The sequence below is a fragment of the Brienomyrus brachyistius genome, chromosome 1, assembly GCF_023856365.1.
Source record: "Brienomyrus brachyistius isolate T26 chromosome 1, BBRACH_0.4, whole genome shotgun sequence".
Classification (NCBI taxonomy): Eukaryota; Metazoa; Chordata; class Actinopteri; order Osteoglossiformes; family Mormyridae; genus Brienomyrus; species Brienomyrus brachyistius.
In genome coordinates this window covers 7,797,832-7,821,342 of record NC_064533.1, presented here as the reverse complement: position 1 = coordinate 7,821,342, position 23,511 = coordinate 7,797,832, and the positions used below count along the sequence as shown (strand labels likewise).

The window sequence follows — 23,511 nt, the reverse complement described above, 5'->3', positions numbered from 1 at the left end:
GTTTCCTGTACAAAAAGCTGCAGAATAAAATTAGTCTTTCACCTGAAGTTCTCATCCCAATGGACCTTTATGTGGGGAGGAGGGGTGGCATCCTGAAAGCCCACTCATCTGTAAACACAATTTGATGCATCAGCAAGTTGGGGAGTGACGTAACACTTGGGGGAGGGGGGGGGGGAATCATTTCCTATTTAAGAACTGAAGGAAGATGACTTTGGGGAACCTTGAAGTTTTCCACCAAAAACGAAAGCTTTGGTGCATGCTGTCAGTGCAGGAGTGCTGATGTGTGTGTCCATCACTGTAACGATTTACAATCAATCCAGCACATTCGTTTTTGGTGCACAGACACAAACAACTGTCTGCCTAATCCTCAATCAGTTAAACACACTCATTGCGGCCAATCAGAATGCATCCTGGGAGCAAACCATAGGGAGAATATGAACCTAGCAACTTAAAAATAAATAAACAGAAATGTGCTGTCTGGGAGCACAAACATTATGAGACAAAGGGCATTGAGAGAGGACACTGCTCCCCCTCCACCCCCTCCACCCCCGCTTAGGTCAAACAACATTATCAGTCACATTCTAGATCTGGAAGCAAGGAAACACAGAGCTTTCCTGATTTGGTCTTAATTAACGATCCCCAAGGCCTTTTCTGCTCAAATTAGACTTTTGCAGTATGTCAGGTGCTGACCAGTGTCCAGCTTCATGCTCACACAGAAAAGCACAGGATATTAAGATCATAATATCAAAGAACAAGCAACCAAACCACACACAAGGATAAACAGATTAAAACATCACGCCCAAATTTAAAAAAGATTACATATTATGTAGGATCATATGTGAGTTATCTGTGCAGAGATTATACTCAGGTAGTAAAACTCATAACAGCCCTGAAGTAATTTCACATCATCATCCACTACAGTGTTTGATAGTGCGGGAGATTAAAAACACACCATTCAGCAATCAGGGAATTGCTGATGCGAGGCTGCAAGGATCATTACTCATCTGCTGATGCTATGCAAAGAAAGTGTCTTTCATTCATCTTTTTCATTTTTCAGTCATTTTATGGATTGACCACTATCCCTTCAGAAAGGCTATTTTAAACACCATCTGTGCGCACTCTGCACTTTCCACGTCATTAAATAATATAAATAGGTATTACCAAAAAAAGTGGTTACACTTTACTTAAGGCCATGTTTTTAGTCATTTATAAATGCATTCATAAAGCACTGTAAACACAGTAATAATTTATCAAAAGGCATAACACATTATAAGCATGTTTATTATGCATTATGAATGCTTTATGAAGCTCTTATCTATAATGCGCTATAGATACCTTTATTATGCCTTATAATGGTTGGAATAAGCATTAAGGATGCTTTGTATTGTATTATAAAGGTACCTATAGTGCATTATAGATGAGAGCTTCATAAGACAGTCATAATGCGTAATACATATGGCTCTAATGTGGAAGGCCTCCTTATAAATATTTATAGCCATATTTATAATGCTTTATGAGTGCATTATAATGCATTATGAATGTTTATAAATTAATAAAAACATGGGCTTAACTAAAGTGTTATCAACAAATCTTATTCATGGTAAACACTACTGCATAAATAAAAGATGTGAAGTTCAGTGATCTGAGATTTTCAAGGCCAGATAGTGATAATAATTCAACTGACCTCTGACTCCAGCGAATACTTGTTCAATATGAACGGCTTGGTGTTTCACTCTTAACGCTGCCAAACATTCATCGTGTCTCAAAGCCGGACCGTTTGGCACTGGACCGCTGGACCGAGGTTTGATAGCCATTGTTATGGATAGAGGAGTCCGGGCATGGACCGAAATTCCGCTGCTGCGACAAAAATTAAATAAGCTACTCAAATAGTTAACAAACAAAACATTTCCCCCGAAACTGTACAACAGCAATACCCAGATTATAAACATCTTGGTAAGTTTTACCATCTATGACGTGTGTAACGGCATACGATCCAACACAGTATCGGACTCACGACGCTCTTTCAAAAGACCATAACTCTGAAGGGCTTAAAATCAAAAAGCCATCCAAACATTTGAACATAAAGATTTACGTTAGATTTACACAAGGAAATATTAACGTAATTAATAGTAAACATGATTCAAATGACATCATAAATTAAAACAAGTAACAATCCCCAAAAGTTAATTGCACATTCGGAAACTAATGTTTTCATACACATATACATATACCAATCAAGCCAAAGCCACGTATATTATATAATATCCATGCATGAACAAAATTATTTTTCATCCTGTTAGTGCAGGTCATAATGTAGGTGTGGATAAGATGCTCATCAGTGTGCGCTTGTGTTAGCGGGCAAAAAGCCATCGTAACAAGAGTAATTTGAACCTTACACTATCAGAGGCGTGCAGCCAGGAAACATACCCCACCAATCTACACAATTACAGTAATTTCGTGCGTACCCTGTCCTCCCCTTTCGCACACGGTAAGAGAGCAGCTCCTCATTGCTGTAAGCACTGAAGCTGTGCCGAGGGCGTGCATTGCAGCTTTAAATAGGTCCACAATGCTTTGCGTGGTCCCCCCCGTCGCTACGATGTGTTTTACTGGCAGGGGCTCCCATATGTGGCATAGATACTGACTGCAGCAAGCGCCTCGCGGTAACGTGCGCGCTCGGTGACAGTGACAGTGACAGGGAACTTTATCAGGGCAGACATCGCCGAGCCAACACCTTGTCCCCTGGTATCTCTGTTTCCTCCATGTATTCGCCTGCTGGATGGTGCAAATCGGCTTTTTTTGGTGTGGACTGTGAAGAAGTAGGTAAGACTTGATTTCAGTCCAGAGATTACTAAAGTGTAATTGGAAAACAACAGAAAACGGTAAAAAAAATGTGCATCTTGTGACATATATTGCGAAAATAATAGCGTTCATGTCATATAACGATTATAAGTGTGAAAAAGAAAAAATCATTATTTGATTGGACTTTGTAAGAAAAGTGATTATTGAGGATAAAACAGTTCTAATTATATCCACTGTTTTGCTATCCCTGCTAATTGGTAAATGAACACATTAGAATATAGCATTTGTCGTGCCCAGTATATTTATATATTTACGGAGCTTTCCGTTTGTTTTGTAAACGTAACGAGGTTAATTTAGTGTTACTTTCATTCTGAAACTTTCCTTTTTGTCGATAATAAGCCCAGCAGCTCAATTAATTGGTGACTAAAAGTTTCTCAAATAAGTCGCTGGAGACGCTCGGATCGCGTCATCTTTATAAAAGCAGCCAAAAGTAGTTACTGGGGAAAACCTCCCAGCTTGTGAGGGATGCTGGAGCCGGACTGCTCAGTGATCCACCGGAGCCAGGCTTTTTTTGGGGGGTGGGAGCGCGTTCCCGCGGCGGGCGCTCCGCTCCGCTTCTGCAGTGAAGCCGGCTTTTTGGCTCGCCGCTCGGATCCCCTCATCTTTCCCATGTGTTACCGCTGCAACCCATATTTCACATTGCATACGGCCGGTTGATAACCTGAGCGATGCTGACTAAATAGTGGGATTCAGGTTTAAACCTCGATTAAGTTGATATTTATATAGAGAGATAATAAAAAAAAAAATCATGAATAATTTGCTCTTATTTACATGTATTAGATAGGGGCTGTTTTTAAAAAAAAATAATAATAATGGGCATTGTCTTGAATACTCTGCATTGTAAAGGCGACTTTGTTCCGTATTTTAAGCCCATACTTTGGATAGATTCTTACTTCAGGTTATGCGACTCATTAAATATATTAGCTTCTGACTGGATCAGTCTTATTAATATACTGATTATGTGAGTCCAGATGGTGATAGGTTTGGATGACAGCAATCAGGCCGCTATCAGGAACTATGGACATTTGTTTTCAACCATTCGTCTGATTATTAATTTCCCAGTTCATCATGTCGGCGGACCCCAGAGTACGCCTTGATTACTCGGGTAGCAAGGAAAGTTTTTATACTGAGTGAATAAATAACGCGCAGGTGTTACTGTGCACGCTGTAATTATTTTAATAACAAAATAAAGCTTAAATTACAGCAAAAGAGTTAAAAAAGGCTATTAAAAGAATGTTATTTAGAGAAGAATAAGTTTAGCGTTCATACAGAACGTACAAATTCATATTTATTTCGCTCCTGTTTCCTTGTTACTTCCCTGGTCTATTTTCACCGTCAGGTTTCTCCTTTTTTCAGCATGTCCTCAGTGTTGTCGTAAATTGTGTTCGGTTTAGTGATAATCCTAATCAATCAATTCACATATTGTGTATTCTCCGCGCTCAACCTATCCTCTGAGTTTTATTAAATTTGGAGCATTTTTGGGATACGTATTTATAGCCTGCCTCTGAAGGCAATTACACTGATTACAAGGGAAAGTAAATTTTGCTATCGTTTTGACCTAAAGATCGGTTTCATGGCGTGAATGACAGCCTTGTAAAAGGAGTGATTCACGATGCTTTAAAGAATAGCTGGTTGTTTGGCAAGTATAGAAATTGCCCACCCGCTTCACTTTGGTAATTAAACAAAGTTAGTTGGAAAATTTGTTTTCGTTAGTTGGCATTGCGGTACATATTTTGCAGCGTGCTCAGGTGAGGGCTGACGTAACAGGTCTGACAGCAGACTTGGATAAATATGTTTACATATGTGACAGACAGAACATTTTCTTAATGATATCCAAAGTTGACGGATATTTTTGTTTATTTATTTATTATTCTATTTAATATCACGAAATGCGGTTGTGTTCTCTATCCTCTTTTGGTTGTTGAAAATGAGATGGGGGTTGATCCTACGCTAGGCTATTGACTCTCTGTAATATCCGAGTTTCTCTTCACCAGACATTACCAGTTTGTCAAAATCAGTACCAGGGTCTCTTTTTCTACAGCCCTAAGTGTGTGTTTGGATTACATTCAGCTTTACATGCATGTATAAAGTGGCACCTGTACATAGAATGTCACTGTTGTGATGCATACCTTTAGACTGAGGGAGGAATCCAATGTAACAAGGATAGAATACTCAGATTCTGCACAGTGGAGTGGGATTTGTGGCCCATACTCGGGGCCATCCACCCAGAATGCATCATGTTCACTCCTGGTGCCGTTCAAGCATCTCTGGGTGCCGTACAGGGCGTTATCGGGTCCCGATGTGTGTTCAGAAGGGCCTGTTCGATCTCAAGGCTCCTTCGTCTGCCTACATGACGGGGCAGAAGCCAAGCACATCCTCAGCGCACACTACACCTGTAAGGCTGATCTGTAGGCTTTTTATATACAATCACGACATTCGGCAGCAGTTTGGTTCGCGAGTGCCAACAGTGTTAATTTGCATCTCTGGAACAATTAGCAGTGATTCAGGTTCTTTACATTTGTGAGCTGTGCCGTGAGGGTGATTTATCACCCGCGAGTCCCGCGTGGTCCTGAGGATGAAGCGCGTACACTCACTGAGTCATCCCACGTCAAACTCTATCACGGAAGCCTCCAGGGGCCTGCGAGTCAGGTGTCTCTTCGTATATGGGGTAGCCTCCCGCACCTTGCTGCAAAATAAAGGAAAACATGTTCCTTACGCTTCTGGTCACCATGGAAACCAGCATTTCATTACGGGGAAGCTTTTGGCGGCCTGTGGTGCAGGATGCGAGTCGATGTTGCCAGAAATATGCCCTCTGGTTCCCCCGGCTCCTCAGCCTCATCTCTCAGAGAAAAGACCCCAGCATGGCAGGCAGCCTATGGGGTTTGGCTTGGTGGGGTGATTTTGGGGTTCCCACGTCTGCCGAACTGCCCATCATCTCGCGGCACCAGGCCGCCGGAAGCTCCGTGCTGCCTGGATCAGCCCAGTAGCTCCATATCTTCTGCCAGATAACCATGCTTGTTTTGGACGACACCGTTGTCCACATTCATCTGGTCCAAAAAAAACTGCTCATTTTCCAGGTTATCATATCAATGGCCACTGCTCTGAAATCCATTTCCCCAGTGCTTTGTGCTGAGATCTGGCGGGTGCAGTATATGAACCCATAGCCAAGCTCTGTAGCCGGAGTAAAAACGAAGTTAAAAACCTCATTACTGTGTGAGAATGCCCCTCTCTGGCAGGTGTTGTGCTGGTTTTGGCCACTAAGCGCATCATGCAGATGTTTTCCATGTCTGCAGTGTAGGGCAGTGTGAAGCCCAGTAGGTGAGGGATCTGTGCCTATGTGGATCGCATCCCATGGCAGGCAGAGTAATGACATCATTGTTAGAGTAATGACATCATTGTTAGAGTAATGACATCACCGTTAGAGTAATGACATCATTGTTAGAGTAATGACATCACCATCGAAGTAATGACATCACCATCAGGCCCATGGGTAAGGCTCTTAAACCAAATTGCTGCTGGGTGCTGGCTGACCCTGCACTCTGACCCAAGGCTTTCCTGACTCGTACGTTGCTTCAGACAAAAGCATTTGCTAAATAAATGTAAGCAGTAAGAGTGCTACTCTTTGGATTCTTATCTCACAAGAAACTGAGGCTCTTCCTGACCGGAGGGGAGGTACATGGGGGGGTGGGGTGGTGATAAGGAGTATTCACTGGTAATGAGCAGCTATCGATATGAGGAAGATCTGCAGCTGTTCAGAGGTTAGAGGTTAGTCAGATTCCTGGTGTCTTTTCCTTACTGCCAAGTCACACCTGTGTGATGCCGTAGTGTAATGAGAAACAGCTCACAGTGGGGGGAGGGGGGGCTCATGCCAATCCCGTACTTAGATGGAGAATAACCACAGAAAAGGACCAACTTGTCCAAGGACTGTGGTAGATATCATCCATTCATTTGTCCTTCCATCTTCCAATAACTCACATCTCACATAACACAGGGTTATAGGGGAGACAGTCACCAGTTCATCCTACACTCCTTCTAAATTTACACTGTTTACTTGAAAAAAATAAACTTGTTGTTTCATTCAGAGGTATAACGTGATTTTATGATGTAAAGGACATGCGGTTAAAAACTGAACTGTTCCAGACATGAGTGGAAGTAAATTCTGTTTGAAATGTGTCCTATCTGAAGGTAAATAAACAGCCCTACTTATCACCGTGACGGATATTCCCCAGAAAGTGTCTCTACGTTATACATTTCGATGGTATGTCAATGACTAATTGACATTTTTTATTAGTAGAAAAGCCCAACACATCAGTAAATATAGGGCTGGCCACCATTTACAAACCAGACCGTCGTGACATACTGGAGAAACATTCTTTTTACGTTCTCATCACATTTTATATGACTTATTAACTATAGTCTCGTAATGGGAATGGACGCATTGGGAGGCGAGAGCTCGCTACCAGGTGATAAATCTTAAAAATAGAAGCAGTGGTCTTTTTTAGGGTGTATTTTTAAAAAGATTGTGAATCGTGGCCTTTGTAATGCATGGGGGTGCCAAACCTACTTCCCCTGAAAAATGAGGCCACCGACGGTACTTACAGTTCCATGTGAAGTAATAAATTAGCCTATAAAATCAAAAACCGGGGAAGGCTTGGTAGCAACAGTGACAAGCCACCTCTCAGCTGGCTGCGGTCCTGCGGCAGAAACAAATTAAAAACAGAACAGGATGCTGAAAAACATGCATTTCTGCAAATAAAGCCTCCTCTGCCGGAATCGCATGCAGCTGACATGCGGCCGCAGCGGCCACTAGCTGTGTTTCATTCCAATTTTTGTGCAAATTATAAGCAAATATCCTATAAGCTGATAAAGTGAATTTGCAAATAGGGTGTGTTTCCATTAATGGGTGACATGGGAAATTTTTTTGCCATTTATCATCCTCCGAGGTTAAGATCCACGTCGCCTGCTGTAATACAGAGCTGGCTTTCCACGAGTTAGCAGCTCCAGAAGAATGTTCTGCGTATCCACCAATTAGCAAATTCGCTTTCTGTCGCAGTTTTGCTCATTAAGTCTTTTTTTGCCACGGACGCCAACTCGAGTGAATGTAAAAACTTTGTCGCGACAGCTAACTGTTTCCATTAACAGGTTTTCGATGCACGTTATCAGAATGCGCGAAAATGTAGGTCAACAGAAACATCACTATTTGACACGGTATCTGGAGTAACTCCGAACAGGCTTCTCGTCATTCCATCCGAGTTCCAAGGCAAATCAGCCATGATGCGGCCGATTGAGTCCTCCGCCATCCACGTTTAACAATTTACTCTGGTTGACGCCTCTTGATTCTCCAACCATTTGCATGCAAGGATGGCAGATGGCACAAGTAAGCAGATGCGTAAGTGTTTTAACAGAATAACACAGTCTTTCTTATTATAGCGCATGAATGGCTGATTCATCATTCTCCACCTTGAAATGATCAATTAACTAATGGACGGATTAATAGAAATGTTCATTATTAATTTTGTCCTGTTATGGGATTCACAAACAATACAAAGAACAATGAATACAAATGTCATTTTTCATTAAGTAAATGTAGGTTAATTAAATTTTAAAATGGAAAAACATTCCCTGGGTGCTTGGATGCAGGCTGTTAGGTTTTATTGTCTTGTGAGTGGGACCCCCTCCTCTGGTTTTCTGTTCACTGACTCCCCCTCGCCCTTGTTTTACTGCTTTCCGTTTCCCTGACCCCATAATCCCACCTAGATCCCGATATCTCTCCCATTCCCTTCAACTTTGCTGTTTGTCATTGTTTTGCTCTGCTGAATACACATATTTTTAGACCTGGATGTTGGGAATAATGTCGACTTTGTTTTTCAAGAGTCACAGTGTGCGAGAATCAGATGTTGACACAACCCTAACCCTAGAGGCAGTAGTGGAGCCCTTACTTGGTTGAAGCTAAATGAGTTTTGCTTAATGTTGTGATGTTTCTGGGGGGTATTTCCTGCTCTGGGAAGTAGCTAGAGACTCTGCAATGTCACCTTAGTGTCCCCCCCCCCCTTCAGGGATGGGCAAGCTGTATTATTGGATTGTACGGCAAAATAATCAGGATCCGCTACATTCGCCAGCCTGCAGTAATGCACTTTTCCTCGCTATGCATTAATGGCGCTGTCAGTTCCCCCGCGCCGGCGATATAGTGTTGCATTACCACGTAGGAGCCTGGAATTCCACTTTTTACGCCGCACACAGTGCATTTACACTATCTGCTGGCCTTGTGCTTTTTCCCCTGAAGCCACCGGCAACAGCTAAGCAGTTCAAATGCGTGACGATGGACTTTCTGCTGATCGGTTTAAAAGGGCGTAATGGAACCTGACCCCGTCGTACAATTACTGCACGCTGTGACAACCCAGATGCACCCAGTTCAAGAAAAGGACAGATTCACCCTGTCCCCTTATCAGTGGGGGCATCGGGGGGCACCACAAATAGGTGGTACTGAAGAACGCGGGTGGAAATAATGAGTCCAGGTCACCAGCGTGGGGCGCACTCTCTGGACTAAGGATGCTGTCTTTCTCTGTGTCTGACAGCCCCTGCAGCCCTCAAACACCACTGCGTTCACAGAAACAAGAAGCACCGACCTTTCATTCCATCACTTATGCTGAAGCTATGTCTCCCTTGGTCTCCCATCGCAGTGGATCCTCCTCAGTGGGATCACTCTGTTCCCGAATTTAGCTGAGATCCAGACGGGGCAGCTGTACTCTCCTTGCTGTAGGATGTAGGAGACCAGCAGAGGTGCAGATGTTTGCTGGCGGTTGAGGGGCAGGAGTTCTGATGCCCACAGGCCCCAAGCAGGAGGCGGCCTCCTCAAGCTGCTCCCTGCGTGGGATGCAACTCGCTCCAGAACTAACAGATGGTTTTCTGCTCTCACCTGTACCCAGGAAATATCGTCTCTTTAATCCTATTCCAGAGCTGATTGGATAATGCGATTTCCATGCAGCCGTGAGCTCACGGAGGTCACCGCCTGACGGAGAGAGGAGCAGGTCCCACGGTGTTTGCGCGACTGGATGGCAGAGAGAATCCCAGGCCAGTTACGGATGGATCCACTGAAGGGCGGAGAGATCCAGGCCGTGTTGGGGATGCCCTGAAGGATGGTGGGGGAAGACCTATGATGTAGAGTGAGAACGTTGGGCTGTGGTTGGGTGCTCTGTCAGGGAAGGGTTCCCTTCAGGTGCGGCAGAAGCGAGATTTCATTCAAAAAGGATCTGAAAGAGAAAAAGCACCATGAGCGAAGCAGATGGGTCCTTCATCTCTCAGATGCTCTCGCGGCTCATGCTTCCACGAGGAAATCTGTTCCGATTCCAGGCGCTGCCACGTGACACCAGCTGCCCGAATCTCTGCGGCGTCGATCGGCCGGCCAGGAGGAGGGGACTCGCTCCATACCCGCTTCCGTCTGAGGAGACACGGCCGAATCGTTAGTCTACCAAAGTGGTATTTGGGAATAGAAGCCTGACATTTCACGGCTATGATCCTAGGCTCTCCCACCGGCGCACTCGACGGCTGCCATCTTGGAAGGCGCCCAATAGCATTCCAGCATACAGCGTTAGCGACGTGGGGGAAGGGGGGGGGGGGGGGCTGGCACAGCAGAGGCATGCGTGGGGTGACCGCCCCCTCAGGCTGCGTGTGCCTGCCCGTGGCAGTTGGAGGGTGGGTGGGGGGAGTCAGTCTGATTCATACCTTTGGATATCTGACAAACACTGTGCCCTCACTGAAAAAAGCCTCAGCGATTTCGCCCAAGAAAACCTCCTGCTTTGATTCTGACTGACGCAGAAGAGGCCACTCCTTCCCGATTCCTCAAATGTGTAACGTCTCCGTAGTAAATGAACTGAACGAATCATCTGCTTTTTTATGGCCACGATACAAGACCTTGAAATCTTATCTGATCATCCATTAGAGAGCCGCCCACCTGCTGAATGACCGGCGGCCACGGGTCAGTAATTATCGCCCGTCGTTAAAATGTGACTTTTCACTGCAGCGATTTAATCGATGTCCCCATGTGGGGGTGTGATGCGTGTGTCACCTCCCAGGCAGACCCTCTCAGCCTCACTCCCACGGTTTTTCCTGGTCACGGCGGAGCGGGAGAATAGACCACAGCTGATAGGGGGCACTAATGACCCCCCTTCTCCAATCCATATCACTGTCACAGATGTGAAGCTGTTTCTGTTCCCCGGTAACAGAGTCTTTGTTCAGCCCGTGCTTATGTCCGTTTGCCGGTGGGGGAATTACTTCCTGTCGCTGGCCTTCCTGTCTCACGCTGCATCTGTTTCCTGTTTGTGTCCAAACTGAGTCTGGTCACCTCGCCGGTTTGCTGGGGGGTGGAGATAAGGGTGGCAGAAACAATGGTTGTGGATTAAATGTATGACGAGAAGTTTCTTTTGAGGAAAATCTGTTATCCGTGTTGCTGGCTAGCGATACCACCGTTTGTTTTTTTTTCAATTTGCCAAAAATGAAACAACTAAGCATGTGATACAAAAAAAATTCTCCTTATCCCTAAACTGAAGTAGACACTTACTTTGTGGTAATTGTTGCAGGTCTCGTTATTTAGCTTTGGAAAAAAAAACACTTTTCCCTCATTTTCTTTCACTGCACAGGGGCTCTTTGAGACTGGCTTTGGTGATTAAGTTTTATACTTGAAATGAAAATGCTTTCCTGAAGTGACCTTGAGGTCGATGGCAAGCAAACGTTTGATGCCAAGCTATTGTCCGGTCTTTCATCAGCGGCTAGCAAAGGAACCGGAAGCTGAGAGGGACCCCGGTCCCTGTGGTTTTACCCCCACTGCATGGCAGAGAGATGCAGACCTTGTGGGGTTTCATTACCAGTTCCTATAATCCAGTGCAGCCAGTATCTCTGTAATGACTGAGGCTGAGTATAGAGGTAATTACACTTAGGAGCTGCAATGACAAACATAAACCAAACAACTGCAATAAACACTACCTGGTTTGGATGATATGCTGAAGAACATCACAGCTCCACAGATGTCTGCTTTTGCTGTCTTACTTTAACTTGGCACATCTGATGCTGACTGAGAAACGTCCCCTTGAAAGTCGAGATTTTTTTAAACCTTGCTAACAAGGCCGCGGTTTGAAACAGATATTATAGCACTTCCATATTCCAAATGACAAAGATTCAGAGTCGGTACACTCTCAGAGTCAGCATGTGATGATAAACAACGAGGGACACTAACCCTATACACACTTACAGTTCGGTATGTAGAGTCACACATCTCCTTCACCAAACAATAAAACTCATGTTTAACATATTTATTCTGCTAACATCTATACTAGTCTTATACTATTTTAGACCCATAAACACTACAGAGATTTCTAGATATGAGCTCCTTACAGATTTCCCAGAATCCTCTTGGGGAGTGACTCCCAGCTAGTGCTGATTGGCTTGCTTTCTTTGACTCCCAGCCCAAGGAGGCCCAAATGCTAACACTGACTAGCAGCAAAATGCCACTGTGCCCGCGGAACTTGTGCACTCGCTCTTAGCTGGACGCTTCTCATCCGCTAGCCAACCCACCCCACCGCTAGAGGACCGGCGATCAATCAAAGTCCAGAGAACTGCACGCTTCTGCTGATTTTTTTATTGGTCCTACTAGGCTCATAATTATCTGGCTTGAAACAATAATTTATTACTAGAAGCGGTCATTTATGACTGTCTGTGAGCGGACTGACATACTTAACTGGCTTGAAAAAAAAATTGAGCGAGTCGTCAGTATTGTGGCCCAAGGTTAATGAGAATGCATTAGGCCGGCTTTCGCGAAACCTTCCCGTGAGCAAAACCAAAGCTAAAAACTGTATTGGTAAACCGAAGTGTAGCCGACATTCTGCATTCGGTCCCTCATGGGCAAGCAAGACCTCGCTAGTCCGTGAGACGGGCCAACAGGTACTTACCCTGGGTTGCATCAGTGAACCGTCCAGCATCATGAATCAATACAAGTGCTTGTAGGGCGCTTAAGTCAACCTGGCTGAAGGCATGTCCTGGCTTCAGAAATCAACAGAACCTCGGGTACATGTGTCACGCACAGCTTGGGGAGGGGCATGGGGGGGGGCGGTTAGCTGTGTGAAGGACATCAGGGAGCTGGGCTGATACCCTACTAACAGGGAGTAATTAGGGAGGCTCTTGCATCATCGGGCAGCTGTGTGTGCGTGTGCGTTTCTGTGTGCGGTGCGTGTCTGTGTGTGGAGAGGGCAGGGCGATCTGCTGGGGGGGAGGGGGTGTGTCGGAGGAAGGAAAAGGGAGCAGGGAGGCAGTTTGTGTGCAGAAACAACAGAAGCATCACTACTACCGAGTCTCTTGGAAACGGAATACTGAACTTGGGTGAACCAGCAGCCTTCTACGGGTGAGCATTTTATTTTGTTGCTAATCCTACTTTGTTGCTGAATATACCCCCCTAACCCAGGGAGGGGCTCACCTTGCCTCCACCTGCAGTACTAGAGTGGGAGGGGGGGGAATAATTCTACTATTGTGAAGCTTCCGTGTTGTTTGATGTTCTTGTAAATATCGAAAGTTACCAGCAGACCGGTAAATCTCGTTGGAGATTTAACCAAGGAGCTAAATCAAGAAGGACGAAAGTGGACAGTCGTACTGCTAGAGTGACAGCTGCCCTGCGGCAGGGTCTCTGCCGTAAGAAAGCCCTGTATCACTCTCTTTTGGATCTTACTCACTCTGATCATCAGAGAGACAGAAACAGACTGGATGTTTGCCGTCGGAAAGTGGGAAGCGCAGCAAACCTGAGAGAGCACTCGCACATTTCTAGTCACTTCACATTTTCTCGTACTCTGACTTTTAGGAGCGCAGATGCTACCGTGACTGAATAGGGGCAGGACTCCGAGGATGTGGCCAGGCAGTGGCATGTTTGCATTAGGCTGAGTTTTAGAAAGGGCTGCCAGAGATCCGCAAGGAAGCGTTAATTTAGCGAAACTGCGGGAGTTCTGATCTCGTTTTCAGAATTCTTATAGTCAGTTTCGAAACTGGGCTGAAGTGCCTCTTTAAAACATCTTCGCGGGTCATGTGAAGTGCTGGTGATGTAGTAAAACACAGCTACAGCCAGTCAGGTGTGATGCTTACTATCATTCATGGATCACAAAGCACCACGTTTGTGCTCATTCCAGTCAAAGACGCTCTACCAGTTAAAGTATGTTGATATGTTGATAATCAGGCTGATTATGAGGCTGACTGTCAGGTATGGATGTCTGTGGAGTGCGAAGCTGGGTATTCCTGCTGTCAGGAGAGCAATGCATGCTGGGCCGTAACACTCGGTGTGCATTGCTGAGGCAGGACAGGTTGAAAGGGAGTGTTCCTGTCTCGGGAAGAGAAGGGCCACAAGGAGACAGCAGATCTTCAGATAGCACCACGAGTAAAGGTTGCATTATCTTTTTCCAGATGCATCAGTGATCTGAGGAATCCAGCAAATGTGAACCGTCAGCTATTTTTAAATCAAATGCAAAAAAAAAAAGAAAAAAGAATCCAATATTGTGTCTATTTCATAAAACTTAACTCAAGGATGATTCAGTTTTTTTGGCAAATCATTTCATGACTTAAGAACATTGATACTTGGATAGAAAGCGTCTGTTGTTATGGAGTTAATTTTGAAATGCGCAGTACAAGGAATTCTTCAGCACACCTTCACATTCTTAAAAATGAAAAGAATCGTCTGACCAAGCTCTGACTATAAGCTGCAGGGTCTAAGTTTAAAGTAGAGGTGAAGGTTTGTTCCCCTGGAGCTGCTTGCGTCTGGAAGGTCTCTCGTCCTCAAATCTTACTGTCTGAATGGAAGTTTTGCCGTCTGTTCTGGTGTAGGGAACACACAGCTTCTGGATGTAGGAGAGAATCAGTCACCTATATGAAAAGTAGAAGCTTGGCCTACGCATTGGTGCATAGTGTGTGTCTCTGTGCCTCGGCGTTGGACTGTGTGCGTTTTTCTGCGACACACTGGCTCTGTGTGTTAGTGTGTCTGTTTGTCTTCCTGTCTATTTGGAGTTGTAGTGTCTACGCAGGGACAGTAATTACAGGAAGTTCTAGACTCACAGAAGTTATCTTTTCCACAAAACCTTAGATAAGTCACATTTTCCGTAAGCCGAGAGCAGCCTATACTTTGGGGGAGGTCCCTGGGGTTATGGCGTGTGTGACTCGGTGTGTGTGTGTGTGTATGTGTGTGGTCCAGGTATATATTACATTGTGGGGACCAAGTGTCCCCACGATGTGAGGAAAAACCTGTTTTGTCATGTTGATTTTGTGAAGACCATTTCTTCGGTCCCCACAAGAGGAAATTCAATTTAATAACCACCTGTGACTGCAATCAAAAAACTAAAAATGTCAGAAGTCTTGTATTTTGTTTTGTTACTTATGATTAAGGTCAGGGCTGGGGGGGGGGTTCAGGTTGTCATTACTGGGATTAGAGGTATAGCTACAGAAATGAATGGCAAGTCCCTACGGAGATATGAGTACAGGTCTGTGTGTGCATGTGCGTGTGTGCGTCACTCTGCGCGTGTGTCTGCACTGTGCCTCCCAGAGTCGGCCAGGCTCCTGCCAAGACTATCGAGGAGAACGGGCATCTTGCCCCAGGTGAGTGCCAGGTTTGGGTAGCTTTGGGTAAGACTCTGTCGGGAGGGAGACCGGGCCAAACCCATCGGGGGGGGGTGACGGCGACACCCAGGAATCGGCGCACCGGAGCGACGGGCCACCGGTGACAGGCGTTAATGAAGACGCCTGGGTTTGACTAATGAGCTGGCAGCACCGTCTGAGCGCCGAGGACCCAGAACCGAAGACGGATAGCCGGGCGCAGTGGAACGGCTCGCTTACAAGAACGGCACATCTACTCATTAGGGAGGGTCGCCGTCCTGGGGGGGCTGTGATTTTCCAGCTCTGCTTTTTTGCTTGTCCTGTTCTCGGGACGACTTGGGCAAACACGCAAACATATTTCTCCGCTAAACTGCTAAGCTGCTCAGGTGGTTCTCTAGTAAGAATTCTAAACTAGTTAGAACCACCAGTGTAACTGCCAGTGTATCTGCCAGTGGCGGCACGATACTCTGTTATACAATGTGCAGATTGTGGAGGAGAACGAGCATTTTTTGGACTGTGAGACACTCCTCCCACCACCCGAGCAGTCAGATATGACTTAGCTGTGAGATACCAGCAGCAGAATTGCAACAGTCTATGAGTCAGAGGCCCAGGGTTGGATCTTGGCATTAAATCCCCCCCCCCCCCCCCGGGTGTGGCATGGAGACGAGGGAGGGGCCTGAATGCCACCTGGTCCCCCGCTTCCTGGCTCGATTCCTCTAAACCGGCCAACTGCTCACACCTCGCGTGGGCTTATTTAAAAAGCCCAAAAATAGGGGCTCGGATGTCAGCGTGTGCCTAGTCACGGAGCCGACAGCACGGCCGGGGGGGGGGGGCAGCAGTGGGCCCTCGGGGTCTCTCTGGCAGGGCCATAAATCTAGGCGGGTTCTTTTGGGGGGGATTGTGTTTCTCGGGTCAAACCGGACGCATGTCAGCGGAGGTGACAGCTGCAGACGCTGAATCGATCCGCCGATTCTCCCCTTTCAGTGGCGGCGTGAAACTTGGGACGTCCAGCATTTCTGGAGAGCCAGACGGGCGTAAGGAGCAGCCTGAATCCCCGCTAACAAGACGGCGTTCCTCGCAGCTACCCAGCATCCCCCAGTCGGTTTGGAAACGCGAATGGGTGAGTCAGCGTCTTCCGGGTTACGTACTGGTCTCCAGTCTTCAAAACATGCGGCGGCGTCCCGGTAGGAGTCGTTCCGGTTTTGTTGGCGTTTTATATTTTTCGTTCATTTACACATTTCAGATCGCTCTCCTCAACAGGACGATAGGTGGTGGTGGGGGGGGGGGGGGATCTCCTGGGATCGTGGCCGTGAGCTCAGGCACCAGGTGCTGCCAAATCGGAATTTTAGAACAGGTCTTCTGGGCCTAAACGCAGGCGGTCCCGGGAGAGTCCCGCCACTGCAATGGCCTCCATGTCGTCGCTGCTAAGAACATGGCAGCTCAGCCGCGGGAAGAGGCTGTGAGTCCAGCCTGCGTGTCTCTGTGAGCTCAGCTGGGGTCCCTCCCCCAGCCCTGGGACACGCGGCGGCCCGGGGGCGTGCGTGATTGGCCGCCTGGCCTTTTTCACACCCCATGCTGACGGAGAGGCTCTGGATCACTGGGACTCTGATTGGATTTCGGGTGGGTATATCACGTGGATCTGGGCCGCTTCCAGCTCGACCGCGGGTGTAAATCAGGGGACGTCTCCCCGGCTTTAAGGTGACGCGATGAAGCTCAACAGTGTCTGTAAACAGCATCAGCAGCGATGACTCTGCTATAAAATACACCCGGCAGCGGAGGAATGCATAGGGCAAACTAGGCTGCAGCCCAGGGTCCCCAAATAAGCGAATCCGCTCCAGAACACACATACCGACACTCCCCGAGCTACGATGGGCTTACGTCCCGCTAAACCTCTCATACGGCGAAAATATCGTAAAGCGAAAACGCATTATAATACAGTACACCTAACCTAATAAATGTCATAGCCTAGCCTTACACATGCGTAAAACGCTTACATTAGGCTACAGTGGGGCGTAATCATAAACGCAAAGCCTATTTAACAATAAAGTGTTGAATATCTTATGTAATTTATTGAATAATATGCTGAAAGTGAAAAACAGAATGGAACTGGAGTACCCATCGTAAAGTCGAAATATCGTAATGTGGACTTTTGTAACCCGGGGAGCGTCTTTAATACTCGGTGAGCGTGTATTTAGCAGTTATGAAGATTTTCTCTTTCCTTTTCCTCTTCTGGAATGAAAGCTGTGGGCTTGTACAGGCTGGTCTCCCCCAGTCTTCCAGAGTCCCCAGTGCCCGTCCATCTGGCGTCAGACATCGTACCCCCCCCAGTGTCCCATTTGTCCTCTCGGATGACTCCATCACTCTCTCTGTGCATTTCTAGTGGACCAGATGGCCCAGCGAGACAGGAAGAGGGTGATCACAGATAAACCTCACAGGCAGACAGCAAAGCAGTGTTAAGGCCACACATCTGTCATGGGGGTGGGCACCTCTGACCCCATCTTCCCCTCTCCCCACAGCACTGAGCCCAGACTCCCCCGGTTTCCCGGTACGTGACATGAAGGAATGAGGTTCGACGGCATGGAGCTAAAGGTGTGGGTGGATGGCGTCCAGCGAGTCGTCTGCGGGGTCTCTGAGGTCACCACTTGCCAGGAGGTGGTCGTTGCTTTGGCACAGGCCATCGGTAAGATGCTGGGTGGGAGCTGAAGGGAGTGGGGGTCTTATGTACTTCAAACCTGACATATGCACACGAGCGTAGGTAGCACTCAGACACCCATGCAGCCTGCCCAGTTGCATGATGGGAAACCTGCCTGGTGTGATCCTCCATCAGGCCATGGCTGTATTCACAGGTAAACATCATGGCCTTGTCACTTTGTTCTGTCTGCCTCTGCAGGCCGCACAGGGCGTTACACACTGACGGAGCGATGGCGGGGGATAGAGCGCCCCCTAGCGCCCTTCGAGTGCCCCATCGCCTCACTAAACCAGTGGGGCCCGCATGCCGGCGACGTGCAGCTGGTGCTGCGGCGGACGGGGTCCACGGCGACCGAGCGGCCTGCCTCCGATGGTCCCGCCCACATCCCGGAGCGCGTCCTGTACCGCCAGAGCCTCCCTCCATTGGCCAGGCTCCGCCCGCCCACTGAGCGCTCCTTCAGACGCAGGGAGCCCAAGCGCAAATCCGTGACCATCATGAGCGGCGCCCGGGGCTTCTTGGACATGTTTGGGAGGTCCAGGGATTCGGAGGCCAAGCAGCACCTCATGAACCATAGTAACAGCATCGCCACGGCGTCAGGGCTGCGGATCAGCCCGACCCGGGAGCTGGCCCACCTGGTGCAGCTGCAGAAGGAGAAGCTGCGGATGCTGGAGCAGAGGATCGGGGGCTGTGAGTCGGAGTTGCGTGCCTGGGCGGAGCGCGGCGGTGGCGCCGCTGGGGTGGGCACCTTCATCAGGCTGCAGGAGGAGGTGCTGGCCATGCAGCGCAAGGTGCAGAGGAATGAGGTGGAGATCAGCGAGGGCGAGTTCTGGGAGAACGAGCTGCAGATCGAGCAGGAGAACGAGCGGCAACTGCGGGAGCGGCTGCAGGAGCTGCTGCACCGCACGCAGGACTGCGAGGTGCAGCTGGGCTCCTCACTGGGCCGCATCCAGGACATGGAAGCCGGCGTGCAGGTGGAGCGGCTGCAGCAGGAGACGCAGGAGATGCAGAAGTTGAACGAGGAGGAGGTGCGGGTCAGGGTACTCAAGCTGAAGGCTGAAGTGGAGGCACAGACGCAGCAGGCGTCCAGGCTGGAGAGCAGCTGCAGGGCCGTGGAGAGATCGCTGGGCCAGTCCGCACGCCGGCTGCAGGTGAGCCGCTCCCGTCACACCGCGGGTGGGGATGCGGGTGAAGGCAAGGCCCATCCCAACAGGGGCGGGGGGCAGTACAGGTGATAGGCCTACAGGGTCATAACAGCAGGGTGCTACAAACAGGTTCAAAACAGCAGATGGCTACAAGTGAGATGCATGCTGGGATACATTAGTAAAGGGCTACAGGAAAAAATTGCATGTCCTAATCCAGCTAAATGACAAACAAGACTTTGAGAACTACAGATGTGTGTGTGTGTGTCTATGTGTGAGTGTGTATGCATATGTGTGTGTGTTATGTATACATTACATTGTAGGGACTAAATGCCCCCACAAAACAGTGTTATTTTGATGCTGTGGGGACAATTTTTTTCAGTCCCTACAAGGGGAAACTCAATTTTACAAAAATTTGCCATCAAAAAAATGAAATATGTCAAAAGTCTTGTATTTTGTTTGGTTACTTATGGTTAAGATTAGGGCTGGGTGGGGGTTAAGGTTTCATGTTGGGATTTGAGCCTTATCCATAGAAGTGAATGGATGGTCCCCAGCAAAATGAGTACAGGTGTGTGTGTGTGTGTGTGTGTGTGTGTGTGTGTGTGTGTGTGTGTGATGTAAAGGACACAACATGATCCAAGCCATCATCATCTTGGACCTCTAAGATAAATTCTCTTCATTTATTTGCTTCACAAAATAATGCTTCTGGTGGAAAAATTCTCAGCTTCTCTCAGACCCGGTATGTGGAACTATCCGCACCAAGAGCGGGAGCGAGACCAGAATCCATGGAGGTCCTAAGCCCCCCGGTGTCAGTGGGGCCCGAACGGGGACAGAGAATAAGCCCGGTTTGATGGGGCTGCAGAATGGTCCTTTTCAGGAGCATTTTCAGCTAGTGTCACTTTCCTCTGCTGCTGTTTGCTAGCAGAAAGTTTGACTGGGACTCTATTGTTAAAAATATATATATATTATTTATGTTGTTAACTTCACTGTACTTCTCATTATATTCTTAAGAGAAACTTTTTAGCCAGAGCAGCTTACACAGGTCAAAATATTACGCTTAATGTTTTTATACAGATGCATGTTTATACCAAGCCCAGCAAGCAAATCGGAGTTGTATCTCAAACACATTTAAATTTTTGCTGGCGTAGGGTAAATGGCGCGTGACATTTTACACCATAGGACCATGTCCCCGAACTCACTGTCACCTCCACAATAAAGCGGCAAAAAAAAAAACAAATAAGAAACGGCAAGTTCAGTTCAACCTGTGACGCCATCTAGTGGAGAAACCGGACATGCACTTTCTTTAGTTTCAGCTGGGCCACAGCACTGCAGTGCAACCTTGTGCAAAATAAATGATACCCGTTTACGGCGTGACTGAGGAGGTAGCCAGCTAAGCAGAATTTTGCAAGCGACGACCGCGATGGTTTCTCTCCATGTGGCAACAATGGCCACCGGCCGCTCCTCCATGAGCTGTTAAAATGAAAGCGTGTGGGCGCGAATCGCCCCGCAGGAGAAGGAGCAGGAGCTGGAGCAGCTGACCAAGGAGCTACGGCAGGTCAATCTGCAGCAGTTCATCCAGCAGACGGGCAGCAGAGTCAGCGTTACGCCCAGTGAGAGCAGCGGGGAGCCCGGCCGCGTCAGCCCCGGAGCAGGTGCAGGCGGCCGCCGGGTGCACACCTCGCCACCCCGGTGTCAGACTGACAGCGCCAACAGACAAACGCAGCAGGGTCCGGTTCACGTGTGGAGCCAAGATATAATCACAAAAACAAACCATGGGTGATAACACACTTATATGTAGTTAGTATAATGCATTATTGCAATATGAACAACCAATTTTGTCTAAATGGCCATTTAAAAAAATGATTTATGTGATGTAACGAACGAACTGTTGCACAAATGGAAGAAGTACCTCCTACACTGTTGGCCACGTAAAGCGCACAAATAGCGCATAATTATGCTTAAAGGAACAATGAAAACGGAAGAAACATTAGGCGTATAGGACGCTTGAATTTTACATACTGAAATCTATTTCGCTTTGGGAGGCGCAGTGTTAAATCACGCTGTTTGCGATGCTCATTAGATGGCGGTAAAAGACACGTTAATGCTAGATAATTTGCCTTCGGGTCCTCGCGATTTGGACACTATTTTTAGACTTCCCTCAAATACACTACCACTGCTGACACCTAGTGGTGAAGATAGGCACTTGCGGGTTTCTCAGTTTTTCTGTTCTAAAGCCTGCACGAATTGAGATGTTGGGCCATATCTAACGGTATTGATCATTTCAGTTTTGTTTATTATTTAAAAACGAACATTAGCATCTTTACCATCCCCTACATGGCAACGTCACCTATGTTTTTAGGGATGCAGGGACATTTTAGGGATAGATGCATGCTTCTCACTAAAATGCATCCTAGCTTAGGGTATTAAGATAATGTGTGAAAGGAAGCAAAGGTCCCTCTTGGGACTCGACCCAACAACTCTCCGGTTCCAGGTCTCTTTGCCACTCTAACTCCACCTCCTTTGTCGTGTGCAGATGATGCCACCTCGCTGTGGGGCTCCCTGAAGCGTCCAGCCTCCTCTCAACCTCTATCCACCAACAACCTACAGGACCAGGAGGGTCACCTGCCCTCTGGCTTCAGCCACGAGGGCATCTATGTGTGAGCTGTGGAGCATAGCCCCTCCCCAGGGAGAACCATAGTCCTTTTGCTGATTGGTCCATGCCGGGAAGGAAAATGACTTCTTATTGGATGAAGCAATTCAATTCAGTCTTCTGGGAAGGATGGAACTAACCAGTCACACCCTGTATTTTTAAATCTGACGGTAACACTGCCCAGGGACATTTCTAGTTTTGACACATACCCATCGCGTCTGGCATGGAGAACACGCAGACCAATGCACCGAGTGTGAGAGCCCAGTGCCGCGAGGCAGCTGCATGTTACTGCGTCGATTACATTTCATGCAGCACGACTTAGAAGCATCGAGTCCCTCTGGAGGACTTACAGCAATTGACTTTTCACACATGTAGATCCTAGTAGATTAACCATTTTAGAGAAAACCACTTATCTGCCTTAATCCACTATGACCTACAGATATAATGTCAAGTAATAAAAGCCTTTGGTTTAGTTTTGCATTCTATTTGTGAACAATGTACTTGACCCCACTCAAGATTCTAGAACTATGCAGCATCAGTAAATCTAACTAGCAAAATGTAGGCTATTGGCTCTGATACATTGCAGCTAATGTGAAGTGTGGTGTTCTTGGAAACACATGGAATCCCCTTCTGTTAAATTAGTGCTTTTATGGTGAGGGTATTGCTACATATATTTTTCTTAAACAAAGCCAAATTTTCTTTGTTGGATTGCATGAATACATTATGTTCCCGATGGATGTTAATATTTACTTTACATTTGCTCCGCTGATTTTCTAAAGCAGGAATATTATTGTCAGTACCCGAGCATCTCGATCTCTGATAGAGGTAAATCCAGGCTGGGCCAGCAGGGGGCAGCACAGAACCAGTACATTTTCTTTAAAGTCTGGGCTTTTCTACGACCGGTGCAGCGGGGGAGAACGGAAACAGCTTCTCCCAGTTCAGTCTCTCATGGCAACAGAGATCACAATACTGGTAGAAAAGGTATATGTGTACAGTGTTTTAATATGTGCATTCGAGTCAATTTGTAAAATACAAAAAAACGATGTTTTAACTGCCTGACATCCGGTGCATCAATTGAAAAAGCAAGTGCTTTTCCACAACTTTAAATCCCTGTTCTTAGGGCTCTAAGTTTTAAAAGCAAGACTTAAAGGAAAGACGGGTCCCCGTGCATGCGGCACGAGCCACAGGGAACACGGTCTGCACTGATCTCTATGCATTTCCTCGACACTTTGATGCACTACTTATAATGAAAACCCTGTATTCTTCGCTTCTCCTTCTGCTATATTCGACTGTTTTAAATAAAGATTTCTTTTTTATTATTCAACATAAATACAAATATCATTTTTCTTTTGCTAATCTATAGGCTATCCTTCGTTATTCAGTTTTGTATGTGGCGCAAGTGCGCTGTTGATGTACCACGAGATACGGAATTAAAGATCACCCAGCTGATCACTGTAAAACATTTTTCTCTAGCAGAATGGCTAAAATACAGGTTCACCCCGTGTGGTTGGTTACATCAGTCACCTATCACATGGCGCTGTGTAAATTATGAAAACACTTTG

General features: G+C 47.0%; 1 protein-coding gene and 1 long non-coding RNA gene across 10 annotated transcripts in view; one reads left to right on the top strand and one right to left on the bottom strand.

Moving 5' to 3' along the window:
• Positions 1-23,511, bottom strand: part of LOC125731230 (uncharacterized) — a 28,979-nt gene that overhangs the window by 4,142 nt on the left and 1,326 nt on the right. The window contains exons 1-5 of one of the 7 annotated variants that reach the window (XR_007391528.1): positions 9,486-12,968; positions 5,376-5,545; positions 4,989-5,205; positions 1,685-1,857; positions 43-108 (exon numbers count right to left, since the gene is read on the bottom strand). This is a non-coding gene — a long non-coding RNA (uncharacterized LOC125731230). Of the gene's footprint in view, positions 1-42; positions 109-1,684; positions 1,858-4,988; positions 5,206-5,375; positions 19,398-23,511 lie in introns of those variants that run through there. The other 6 variants (XR_007391546.1, XR_007391534.1, XR_007391552.1 and 3 more) reach the window with 6 other exon arrangements.
• Positions 18,012-23,268, top strand: LOC125731150 (ras association domain-containing protein 8-like). 3 transcript variants are annotated; one of them, XM_049005861.1, is made up of 4 exons: positions 18,012-18,151; positions 18,362-19,308; positions 20,813-20,951; positions 21,833-23,268. In XM_049005861.1, exons 1-4 carry the CDS (start codon positions 18,034-18,036, stop codon positions 21,958-21,960), a joined length of 1,332 nt encoding a protein of 443 aa, XP_048861818.1. In that variant the 5' UTR covers positions 18,012-18,033; the 3' UTR covers positions 21,961-23,268. The 3 variants fall into 3 exon arrangements, with proteins under 3 accessions (XP_048861818.1, XP_048861817.1, XP_048861819.1); XM_049005860.1 differs by having other exon boundaries at positions 20,810-20,951; XM_049005862.1 differs by lacking the exon at positions 20,813-20,951.

Excerpts from the sequence above, each read along its gene's own strand:
- LOC125731150 (XM_049005860.1), top strand. The coding sequence starts at position 18,034 with ATGAGGTTCGACGGCATGGAGCTAAAGGTGTGGGTGGATGGCGTCCAG. Across the intron at positions 18,152-18,361 it reads TGCTTTGGCACAGGCCATCG|GCCGCACAGGGCGTTACACA; the intron begins GTAAGATGCTGG and ends CTGCCTCTGCAG. Across the intron at positions 20,952-21,832 it reads CCGCGTCAGCCCCGGAGCAG|ATGATGCCACCTCGCTGTGG; the intron begins GTGCAGGCGGCC and ends TGTCGTGTGCAG.